Genomic DNA, 12,339 nt, shown 5'->3' with positions numbered 1-12,339 from the left:
TGGCATGCAAAGATGCCCGTCAGGCACGTAGCTAGGACTAGAATCAAGGAGCAGGAAGGGGCAGCATTACATAACTGAATTTAATAACAAAAGGAAAGGTATAATGAACAACGCATTCAGCACGAGTCCTTTGCATGTTCCGTTTGATAAATCCTCTACTTTCCATTTCCTTGAAAGTGCTTCAAAATTTTTGGTGTGTGCTAATGAAACAGAGATACGCAGCGTGTCTACATCTTGCTCTACTTCAGGCTTTGCTAGAAAACCAAAGTTCAGGAATTACAGATAAAATACCTATTGCTTATTCACCATTGAGTAAACATGCTCGACTAAAGGGCCAGGTATCCCATTATCAGTCATTCTCAAGGGAACATCCGCTTGTGCTAAAGATGTGCCAAGTTACGCTGCGTCTCTGAGCAGTGTGCCAATATCCATACCCACCTGTGTTGGATGGAGTGAAGCCTGGTAAGGACGGGCTGTTGAGGCCTGGGAGCAAGACTGGAGGGATGCCCTGTAGTGCTGGGTATGCAGCAGGAAGGTTAAGAGCTTGCAGAGGGGAGTTATCAAACATGCCCTGCTGTTGAGCTGCCAGACCAAGAACCTCATTGGCTTTTTTGATCCGGTCCAGCTCCTGCTGAGCCATCAACTGACGTACAGTAGCTGGGTCAAAATACTCCTTTTCCTTATCCAACTGGCTTCCAATGGTTTCTTTAACTTTGGAGATATGCTGTTGAGAGAAGATATGGTCACGTACAGACAGCCGAGCGCTGTACTTGATGCCACACAAAGTGCACTCTGTTTTGGGTCCCTCATAACTTGTTTGGTTTATACCAAAATGCTTGGCCATGCTGAGTTTGGACTTCTTCTCCTTTGCCCTAGCATTCTGGAACCAGACCTGAACAACTCTCTTTGGCAGTCCAATGTCATTGCCCAGGACCTCACACTCCAGCATGGTAGGTGTCCTGTAGTCATTAAAGCATGACTTAAGAACTTTTAGCTGGAGATTAGTCATCTGAGTGCGGAAGCGTTTCTGTCCGGGCCGGTCCCCGCTCTCTCCAGACTTGCTGGCTGAACCACTCGCACCAGGGCTGGGTGAGCAGGGGTCTGCAAGGCTGGATGTTTCGCTATAGTCCACAGTACCTTCATTATCGTACTCTTTGCTGTAAAAGCTGGGAGCTGGGCTGACCAGGCCAGAAGACAACCGATCTTCATACTCAGACATTGCTATCATGGCAGCTTTCGTCAGACCTTCGCTGGGTCCCGATGCTGATTTGGTTTCGGTTGCAATCCCTGTTGCACTATCGTTGTCTGCGTTCCCTTCATCTCCTGTTGTAGTGTCCGTGATTGCAGTGTTGACAGAAGAGCAGTCATCATTGTCCAGCTTTGTTTGGTCAAAGCTCAGATTGACCGAGGACATGGAGGGACTCTCGAAGTCTTCTATCCCTTCCACCTTAATGGAGGATGGACTCAGCAGAGTTCGAGGTGACAGTTCCATGCTCTTGTTCACTGGGGAGAGAGGAACACTCTGTCCATCACTGCTAGTTGGTGGCATGTGGGAAAAGCTTGTTCCGTCAAAGATGTCTCCCTTCATTTGGAGTCCCCCATCACAATCTAAGAGCATAGCAGACAACGTTAAGTTGTATCCAGCTCTCTTGGCCTCGTGCCAGTGACGAGATCGGATATGAGCTTCAAGAGCTGTCTTTGCTTTAAAAAGAGCTCGGCAGAAGGGACACCGTCTATGGGCTTGGGCAGGCCCTACAGCTCTGAACTGCCCCTTCCTTTCCCGTGCACGGGTGTTCTGAAACCAAACTTGCACCACACGTTTCTTCAAGCCCACTTCATGTGCGATGTGATCCAACATTTTCCGTGTTGGGTTGGAGTCGAGCAAGTATTTCTGATAAAGAATTTCCAGCTGCTCTGGGGTAATGGTTGTCCTTAGACGTTTATCCCTTTGTGGTTCTTCTCCTCCAGTCCCACTGTCATTTTCTCCAGGGCTTGCACTGGCCTTCTCCTCCAGCTTTCTCTTCAGTGTGTTCATCGTGGATGTTGGAGTTGACGGTGAAGTGGCTGAGCTTGCTGGAATCTGTGGTAATGTTCCAGATAGCAGCTGGCTTGCAAGTAGTGGGTTACTGGGATCAAAAAGCATGAATGGCACATCCAGCGTCCTGTCCAGGAATGGGGGGTGGATAAACTGGTTCTGTGCACTCAGAAAATGAAGCTGCTGATGCTCCTGCCAATGCTCAAAGGAAGGAAATGCCAGCTTACACTGGTCGCACTGGTACGGGATTAGCTGAGGAGGTAGGTTTGCCAGCTGTTGAGGGGTGGATGTGTGAATGGGTTTGAGGGAGAGATGTGAGAGCTGAGATGGACTTGGGCTTGACTGTGACAAGGAGCACTGAGGGGGCTGAGGAGGGGGAGGTGGCTGTTGCAATGAAGAGGGGGAGGATAACTGTGAAATCTTTTGGTGTGCTGAACTTGTCTTTTGTTCTCCTTGGTCCTGTTGCTGCTGAGACTCTTGCTTTGGTTGCACTTGCTTCTCTTGAGTTTGGTTTTGCTGTGTACTTGGAGGTTCACACTGCTTTGGTTTCTCATCTGTAGCTTCTACTTTAGAACTATAGGTGGAGGAGTCGTCTGCCTCTGCTGTGAGCTGCAGAAACGCTGAGGAGGTTGCATTGGCTGAAGACGTAGGTGTGCTGTAAGCTTGTGAGGGCATTGGTGTGCTGCAGGAGGAACTGGTTGGAGTCAAGAGCTCCATTGCATCCATAGAGTCTTCATTCTGGCTGTCATCCTGTCCATCCTCATCCTCATCTTTGTAACAAAGCTTTTTCTGGTGTTTAATGAGATCAAAAATGCGCTGAAAGACTAGACTGCACTTTTTGCATTGGTAGTTCAAGTTGCTTGTTCTAATGTATCTGTCATTTGTAAGCTCCCGTCTTTCCCCGTCTTTGCCTTCTCCCTGATTCTCATAGTTTTTCCTTGCTTTTTGACGGGCATTCTGGAACCACACCACTATAACGCGCGTTGGGAGGTTCAGCAAGTTAGAAAGCTGCTCAAATTCATCATCCTTTGGATAAGCATTGGCATCAAAGAAGTCCTGCAGGACTCTGAGTTGGTAGTCAGTAAAGCGTGTCCGGGAGGACCGCTTGCTTCCCCAGTATTCCTGCTTTTGAGGTTCTGGAGAAGGAGGCCGTGAGTCTATCTTCAGCTCTTCCAGACTGGTAATGGGAGGATTACTGAAGTTGTATGGGGAATCCTTGTTGCGCTGGCGTTCTTTGAAAAGAGTGTTTCTGAACCAGTGCTTGATCACTTTCTGGGGCAATCCAGATTTGTCCGCCATCTCTTTGATCTGTTCCTCACTTGGGGAATTGTTAATATCAAAATACTGCCGAAGGACTCTGAGTTGGTCATCAGTGATCCGCGTCCGTGGCCTCTTGTTCTGCTGCTGCTGGAGAAGGCTGGGGTTGAGCTGATGCTGGTACAACTGCGCCAAGTCGGCAGGCAGAGGGTCTACGGGACCAAGCTGGGGCGGCAGCTGAGCAGGTAACGTTTGTAGTGGCATGGTTTGCATCATAAGTGGCGAAAAGATGGGGAGCTCCATTGGCATGGAGAGCTGGGTGAGTGGCACAGACGGCTGGGCTGGTGCAATCGTAGGAGAAGTAATCGGTGGGGCAGAAGTAGGAATGGTGGGAGTAGAAGCTGGCTGAGGAGGGGCCGGAGGGAGCGGAGGTGGGGGTGGTGGTGGTGGCGGCGGTGGCTCTGGGGTCTGAGGCCGTAGCGGGTACAGTTTGTCATAGTGTTCTCTGTATTGTTTGGCAAATCTCTCTAACTGCTTAAAGGGAAAGTAATGTTGGTGAACATGCTCTTGGTGGCTCTTCAGGATGAGGATGTTTGAAAAGAACTTGCCGCATGTATCGCACTCGAGCTTTTCCAAGTTCTCACCTTGCTCTGTCTTCCCATTTTTCTTCTGCACCTTCTGCTTGTTCTCGTTATACTGAATGACAAGCTCAAAGCCAAAGTTTTCCAGCAAGGCTTTTGTGGCATTCCCTCTCGCATCGGAGGCAATGCGTGGAGGCAGTAAGGAGGGCTCCGAACTACTGCCTGGTACAAAGTCCTTCTTCTCTTTGGGCTTATCAGGCAGGGACTCCTTAGATGCTACATTACTGTCTCCCCTCTCTGCACTTTCCCTTTCCCGTGGGGTTTCTTTTTCTTTCTCCTTCACTATGGATTTATTCTTCTTCTCAGGGTGCTGGGTCTGCTGTATAAGGACGGAGTGAGGTTGTGACAAGGACAGCTGACCTTGCTGCTGCTGTAAGAGCTGTGGATGGCTCTGTTGAGGGAGCTGAACTTGAGCCTTCAGGTCCTCCAGCAAACTTGGACCTGTACCAGTCAACGTCAGCGCACCACTGGTGACAGGCAAACTGACTTCTGGATTGAGCTGGAACTCAGCACTGGGGATGTAGAAAGGAAACAAAAGATGCTGCTGTTGTTGAAGCTGCAGAAGGGTCTCAGTGGTCATCGGGAAGTGCGGCAAAAGTGCTGGGTTGAACAGCTGAGACTGCAGGAGAGCAGCTTGCTGCTGCAGTTCTTGCTGCAGATGGGCCTGGACTTGGGCCTGCGCCTGTGCCAAGGTTTGAGCTTGTTGCTGCTGCTGCTGCTGCTGCTGCTGCTGCCTGGACGCAATCATGTCTGCCAGCTTCTTTCGGTTCACCTCTTTGGGCTCTGAAGGGGAGGAGATGTTAGTGCTTACAGGGTTACCCAAAGGAGGAATTCCCACATTGTCACTGGATACCTGGTTGAGCAGGCTGGGAATGGGAGTTGTGCCCGAACTGCTTGTGTTGGTGGCTGTAAAAGCGTTAGTGTTAGTGCTCACTGGACTTGGTGTGGATGAACCCAAAGAGAGATTGCTGCTGCTGCTGCTGTTGCCAGCTCCGTTACTGCTGCCGCTGCCCCCAGCTGCCTCCAGTTTGGCTGCGCGAGCCTTGGTTTGGTGCAGGACAGATCTCATGTGGATCTCCAGGGTTGAGCTCTGACTATAGGCCACGTTGCAGGTGTTACATTTAAAGGGTTTGTTGTCTGGGCTGCTGGTAGGTTCGGGCTGCCCAGTAGCAGACTCTTGGAGGGCTCTTTTCAGTTTATGCAGATGAGAAACTGAATTGTAATGGACCAGGAGAATGTTCTTTTGGGTGAAAGACTCCTTACAGACTGTGCACTTGTAAGGACGAGACGGATCTAGGAATTTCTCCATAGTGAAGTTAGGGCCCTTGCGGAAGGGTAAGGCCCTTTTCGGTTCTGAGCCAGAGTCCTCTTGCACCGACCCCGAATCACTACCTGTCGGGCTCTGCTTATCTTCCAAGTCACTCTCCTCCTCCTTATCTTCCTCGACTATTATAGTGTGGTCTTCTGCAAGCGAAGGATCACCCATAGTGAGGAGGTCCCCGTTGACCAGGAGACCACCATACAGCTGCTGAATGTCGGCCTCGCTCAGCTCCAGATGGCTGGTTTCCAGGTGCTTCTTCAGTGCCTGGAAGGTTCGGAAGCTGCGCTGGCAGAGGCAGCACATCGTGGCTGCCCGAATGACGTGGTACTGGGAATGGAGCTGCAGCTTCTCAATGGTTTTGAAGGCCAGGCTGCACTGGTTACAGCGGTACTTGTAGACGTGGCGATCGGACACCGGCAGTTGAGGCCGCTTTGCGTGAACTTCATTGAAGTGTGTCTGCAGGGCTGCCGAGCTCTTGAACACCTGGTTGCAGCCCTTCTTCCAACAGAGGAAGCCGGAGTCCTCCCTGGCAGAGCTCTGGTCAGTCGGAACGGGCTTGGGATCTCCGCTGTGCTCTGCACTTTCTGATGGCAAAAGACTCTTTCCTGAGTCCTCAGAGGTCTCTGTGGAAACAAAACCAGAGCAAACCTGGAAATTACACCAGCACACAAGGGCGGATCAACACCCTCTTTTGCCCCTAACAAGTCCATGTTTTTTTCTGTCAGGTTTGAGATCAGACGCTTCTGCCCATGTGGAATGATGTTCTTGGGATGCTCTCACATCACACCACAAAGCCAGGACTAAATAGCCATTGATTTACAGCCATGCCTTTGTAACATGACAATGAAAAAGGCTGAGGAGATTTGGGCCGGATAAGGACTGCAGCAGCCCCAAACTCCCCACACTGTGTGCCCAGCGCGTGTACTCGATCGACGCTGGCAGCAGAGCAGAGCAGTGCAGCAGAGGTGCTAGCACAGCCTGCTTCCAGCAGCTGCAACCTTCGGCGTTTCTCTACCAATCCCCTCTGCCCTCTACCACCTCTGCTTTTCACTGCTCACATCTGGTCCTCTCCTTTGCAAAGACTCAACACATTCCCACATGAATCGTGACAGTGGCGAGCTGTGGTCCTCAGCTCCAAGCTGCCCTGCTCTGCCCTGCCATGGAGACACCAGCCTGTTTGTGGCACAGATGTAGGGAGATGGCTCTGCTGGGCACTGTCCAACTGTGGTTCTCAGGAGGGAGCTCATCCAGGCAGGTATATCCCCAGACACAGTCCCTGGCCAGGTGATGGGAGCTGGGGGAGCGGTGGGACCCGTGGACCTCATTGACCTGCACTCACCAGGCTGTTTCCCCAGCTCCTCTGTGGCAGAGTTCCCGTCCTTCTCTGGAGTGGCTGCAGGGAGAAACATGCTGCTGGGCATCATCACCTCAGGTGTTGTCACCTTGAAACAGGGAGGGAAGGATGGGGGGAGAAGAAAAACACAGGAAAATATTTTAAACATCTTCAGTGGCAAAATTAGACACCAGTATTGTAAAGTCAGAAGCGTCACTTTTCATAGCTCACTGAAGACTCTTGTTTATTAGACAAAGCTCACATCAGTCAAAAGTGTTTCTACAGTTACATTCTGGACATAATTAGCAGTGCACACTTGAAGAATAATCTTATTATTAATATTTTTTTCCTTTATGTAGAATTCAGACTTTGATCACTGACAGTGTTTTGTCATGGGTTGTGAAACTTCTTGTGCAACCAATTAGGTAGATAAGTTGAAAGGCCCACCTTAAGCTGCTGAAAACATAATAAGGCCCCTAATTAAATCATACCTCATAAAGTACACTGTAATCTTGAACTAGGGAGCATTGCAGCACTGTTTTCAAAGTGTATTGATGCAGGAAAAGGAGGGGCTTGCAAAAGAAAAGTACAAATAAGGAGAGAGGTGACAAACGAAAGGATGAATAAGGAAAGACTACAAAGGCAGCAAATTGTCTGCGAAATGAAAAGCTTTTGGTAACCCTTTCCTTGCTCTGACTGACGTTGTACCCTTTGCCTCTCTTCAAGGTTTGTCTAGAACCTGCACCATGGTGACCAGTGTGGTGCTTGAACACCAACACTGTTGAGCTGGAGAGTTTGTGTGCTTCAACTAGAGATGCTCTTTAAAAGGGTCACATGCGTACACTCATCTTTTTCTGTAAAACTGTGTTTCTTTGGGTGCATCCGGTCACATACAGAACCCATGAGCTACCCTGGGAGCAGTCTGTACGTGGCTGGCATCAGACGCAGGACAACAAATACCCTTCTGCACACCCAGAGCCAGTACCTCGCACCACCTGAAAAGCTGCCCCAGAGCCCTTCTCCCCAGAGAAGGGTTGACACTCAGGGAGCATCTCCCTTTCACCAGGGCCATGGTACTCAAAGGAACAGACACCAACACCAGCTTGCAAAGCTCGCGGTGCTTGTGCTCTCAACCTCTGACTGCCGGGAAAGCCAGGCGTAAATAAACACTCCTAGACGGGCATGTTTCCCAGCGAAACAAGTCTCTCCATCCTTCTGTCAGATCCTAAGAGGGATTTGAACCTTGGGTTTCAGCAGAGACTGTTATCTGCACACAGTGTCCCCTGCCTTCTGCAAAGTCAAGGACTGCAAGGCTCTGCTTGAACCGCATCAGATATTAGCAAATCCATGGTGAAGCTGAAGGTAAACCTATGTGCAGGACATGAAATCTTCCTTATCTACACGCATGTCAAATCCAAGCAAACACAGACTAGACCTTGGCTTCACTAAGTGAATGGAAGTAATAACACTCCATGAAAAAAAAAAAAAAAATCTCAGAAGCAGATGTTTGCACAGGAGTGGCTGCAGACATCTGAACCACACCGGGGAGGGATGCTCAGCTCCCTCCCGTCACTGGGACGGCTGGAGCACGGAGGTGGGTGCCGGGTCCCACAGATGTCTGCAGGAAAGGCAGCTGACACTGACAGATCACCAGGAGGGGAGCTGAGCACACCAAATTCATTCCACCTTTTACTCTAAGCAGGAGCATCTGACAGCTGTGGGTGGTGGGTCAGAGACGTGAAAAGTCACTGGTTAATTCCCAGTAGCTGGGCTCGGAGGAGGGGGACAAGCAGGGATGCTGAGGAAGGAAGGCAAGAAGGAGCTGTCCCTCTCAGCTTTATCAGCAGGGAGAGTGCTTTCCTAGGATCTTTAGGAATTATGAAAAATAAATCACGAGAAATTAAAAAAAACCCCAACAGAGTAGAAAAAGAATAAAATTATCTAACACCTCAGCTGCACATCATTATAGAAAACTGTGGGCTTTTTATACGCATTACAGTAAGGCAGCCATCCCCACTACCACACTCAGTACGACGGATCAGTAATTGTTTTCATACACTTTAATTAGAAAAACTCAGATGGCTATGAATAATAATGGAAAAGAGAGACTTTTGCACTTGAAAGGTTGAAGTCAATCAAGTGTGAATGACGGCAAAAAAGAAAAAAAAAAGACACCAATTCATCAGGCCTCTGTTGTCTCGCCGCGTCTTTAATCATAATTCCTGATTGGGATTCAAGAAGGCAGTAAGCAGCGGTTCTTTGTCTGCCTTCACCTTCCGTCAATTAACTCTCCCCGAAATATAATCATCAACCTCACATGCTCCTCTGCATCTTAATCTGGGTCTCCAAACCAGTAAGTCCTGCCCTATATGTGTTTAAGTAATTACCTTTATCTACCTGCATCTCCACAGCCACAGTTCTCACCCTGCCTTTACCCCTCCCTCCACAATAAAAAGAAAGAAAAAAGGTCGGGGAGGGGGGTAAAAAAAAAAAAAAAAAAGGCTGTGGTACATTAAATTGCTATACAGGCACAAAATCCCAAAAGGCAACCGGAAAAAAGCTTGGAGAAAAGTGCAGGAAACCAGAAATTCTTGCTCTGGATGTAGGGGAACTGCAGGCAGCCCAGCCAGCCACGAGGGCTGGTCCTGGGACACAAAACCTTGAAGCTAAGGCACTGGTCTGGCTTCAGCAGCCGGACCTGCTCTAGTCCTCTACCTGTTCAGCACCATTCAGGATTCTCCTGGAAGCACCGCCCATTTCCCATGCCATGTTCCAGGGCAGGACTAGTCTGTCTCCATCCCCATGGACCATCCCCCCAGCAGGCAGTAAAGATAAAAACAGTGGAAACAGGCTGCAGATCTCAAACCATTCTGCCATTTTGCATTTACACTGGACTCCAGATTGCCCATGTTGAACTAACTCTCCTTTTGCACTGCCAGCCCGTCCGAGGATGTGCCATTTCCTTGTATGTGCAGAAAACGCCTTGCGCGTGGTGGCTGCTTTTAATATAAACAAATAGTAGGAGTACCAGGGGGCAGGAAGGTTTAGTAGGACATGGCCACCCGACAGATACAGAAGGAGCGGCAGGAGCGGCACTGTACAGCGCAGCCTTTTGTACTTCAGATGTATGTAAATGATTAACCGTTCTGGTACGAGAGAGGAAGGCGTTTATCTTGAGCACAGCCTGTGTTACCACGTGTGGTCAGTAAATGCTCTCTACCTCCCTCTGCCCTGAGCGGGCAACGCCTGGCCTGTAATCCAGGCACCGGCCGCAGCTCGGCTCAGTACCTCCATCTCCCCGTTTCGGTGTCTCTTCAACATCAACTGCTTCACAATGAACTGTTATTAAAAAACAGCCCTACAGATTTGAGTCCAACAAATGTGATTTGTCTTCTCCCTTTCCTTCTTCTGTACGTATTTCTGTATGTTTTCCTCTGTCTAACATTGAACTGCATCCCCTTCGCAGCTGCAGCCATGATCTTCTGGCCCCCAAGCCACCAGCAAAGCCACCAGCTTGGGGACAGCCCTCCCTGCCACACCAGATCCACCTCTGCGCACAGCCCCGAGAGCGCCTGGCCGGGCTGCTCCTGCAGCCCCAGTCTGCCCCAGGCCGCTCTCCAGAGCAGCGTGATCATATGTGGGACAAATGGTCCCCATGACCTGTGTCACTGTTGACCTTTCTGTCCCAGTGGAACTGGGAGATGGGAGGGATCGGAAGCTCCCTCCTACCTGCTCTGACAGCCTGGTGTTCGGATGCCAAGAGGTGGATCAGGTTCTGTTTATTGGTACTTCAGTGACTGGAGTCAGGGGTCTCCATGAACATCTGTAAAACCCTAATGCTGAGGCAGGCACAGGGCACACCCTTCACTTTGACCGCCCTGTGCCTGTGCCCATCCCCATCCCCATCCCACTCAGTGCAGCAGGGAATTTGTTTGGGTAAAAAGCAAAGGAGGGGGAAGTTTGGGCCAGAGACCGTGGCAGCCCCTCCTGCACCCACTTTGAAACATCTCTCTTGTGGTCTGTACTGGAGATGGGAACACTGGCCAGAGAACTTCACTCTACAGCAGACTGCAGAGAGGCCAGTTACGTGCCTTAGACAATGGAAAGTTGTTGGGACAAACCTCTCTGCTTCCAAGGACCCTCCCTTTTGGATAAAATTCAAATCCCTTAAGCAGATAATTTTTTTTTATGCTGATGAGGTCCACTGACACGCGTGGGGACCTCAATTTGATGGCCATTTCTATAGACAATGTGATCCAGTACATAACTGTTAACAAATAACCCAAGAGCTGACATGCCATATCTCCTGCCTCCCTGTCCCACAAGCATCCTCAGCAGATCACACACGTCCTGACACCTACAGACCTGTCACCAGTCTGGAGAACAACCTGTGGGTCCAGTCTTCACCAGTGACAACCTACAGCAGTGACAAGCGTGGCTCCTGCCGCTACCAGATCTACCGTATTTTTGAGATGATGAACTGCAGGGCCACTTGTCAGCATGGGCTGGAGGCTCAGAGCTGCAACACCCCTCCTGCGCTGGCCCCGGCAGCGTGACACAAGCACATTCTTGGCATGTCCGAAAAATTAATCTTGGATAGCGTGAATAGCCAGCTCCCCTTAGGCACTGGATCTGCCTGCTCTGACTTTCCTCCGGACTGACTGACCTAACGTGTGGAGAGCCTATGCGGTTCCTCCATAAATGCCCCAAAATGCTGAAATCATGCGGCTTTGAAAAGAAAATCTCTAGAAGGGGTCTGAGGAGATACATTACTATCCCTATGTCCATGCAACCAGGGAAATACACATGCAATGCAAGGTTCCCGAACCAGACAAAGGAGGTAATTTCCATTACAAAGAGAGAGAGAGGGTGCTGGAGTGAAAAGCTTCATTAGACTCAGAGAGGCAAAGCGATGGCAGTATACCAAGGTCACTTCTAATTTAGACCATCTAATTGGCAAACATGGCTCCAAATGGCTATCATCTCACAGGGCTCAGAATTAATGAAGCCCGATTATTTTCATTACCTTCATCCGAGATGGAGAATGAGACACAGAGTGAGAGGGAAAGGGGGGAGTGAAAGGGGGCCAGAAGGAGGGAGAGAGAAAAATTGAATGACAGCAGAAGGGAGAGAGCAATAAGAAAAGACAATGGAAAGAGGGAAAAAATGGAAAGCTAGCAAGGGGAGAAGTGAGGACGGCAGGGCCGGGCAAGAATTACTCTTGGAGCAAGGGAGAAAAGAAAAAGATGGAAAGACCATTGAAACACTGGGAAGATGCCCTAAGCCGAGGAAGAGAAAACTGACAACAGAAACGCCGGGAGAGGAATGTGCAGAAGAATAACGCCGGCCGCAGGAGGAGGGAGAGCTCCCCGCTCCCGGAGGCTCTCGGGAAGTCGTTCCTTCTCCCGCCTTGAGCCCATCAGTCTTGTCAATCGACTGTGCAGGCGAACTGCACTTCACCCTCATTAAGGGGCTCTCTGCTGAAGCAGTGCAGGCCTGAGATTAGCAAAGAGGCTGTTCTGTAGAAAGACGGCGATTAGACCCGCTTAGAGCGGCTGAAACGCCGCAGAAAATGAGCCTGGCCCTGTTTGTTCACCAGCCCCGTGGAAGGGAAGCTGTGGGGGGGACACGGGGTGGGAGCCCCAGCCCCACGGGACCCCCCCAGCCCCCGCGAGCATGGGGACGCACCACGAGCTCCTCTCCGCTCCGCTGGCGGGGGGCGCCCCCCCAGCCCCCCCCCCCCCGCCGCCCC

General features: G+C 50.3%; 1 protein-coding gene across 1 annotated transcript in view; it reads right to left on the bottom strand.

Moving 5' to 3' along the window:
* Positions 1-438: 438 nt before the first annotated feature.
* The window catches only part of ZFHX3 (zinc finger homeobox 3), a gene marked incomplete at both ends in the record, with an annotated part of 25,946 nt that continues 14,045 nt past the window's right edge, over positions 439-12,339 (bottom strand). The window contains 2 exons of the mRNA XM_010172881.1: positions 439-5,877; positions 6,594-6,696. Coding sequence (XP_010171183.1) covers positions 439-5,877; positions 6,594-6,696 — 5,542 coding nt within the window. The remainder of the gene's footprint in view (positions 5,878-6,593; positions 6,697-12,339) is intronic.

Source organism: Antrostomus carolinensis, unplaced genomic scaffold, assembly GCF_000700745.2.
Source record: "Antrostomus carolinensis isolate BGI_N321 unplaced genomic scaffold, ASM70074v2 scaffold44827, whole genome shotgun sequence".
NCBI lineage: Eukaryota > Metazoa > Chordata > Aves > Caprimulgiformes > Caprimulgidae > Antrostomus > Antrostomus carolinensis.
The sequence above is the reverse complement of the archived record's forward strand: the minus strand, read 5'-3'. Positions and strand labels throughout refer to the sequence as shown.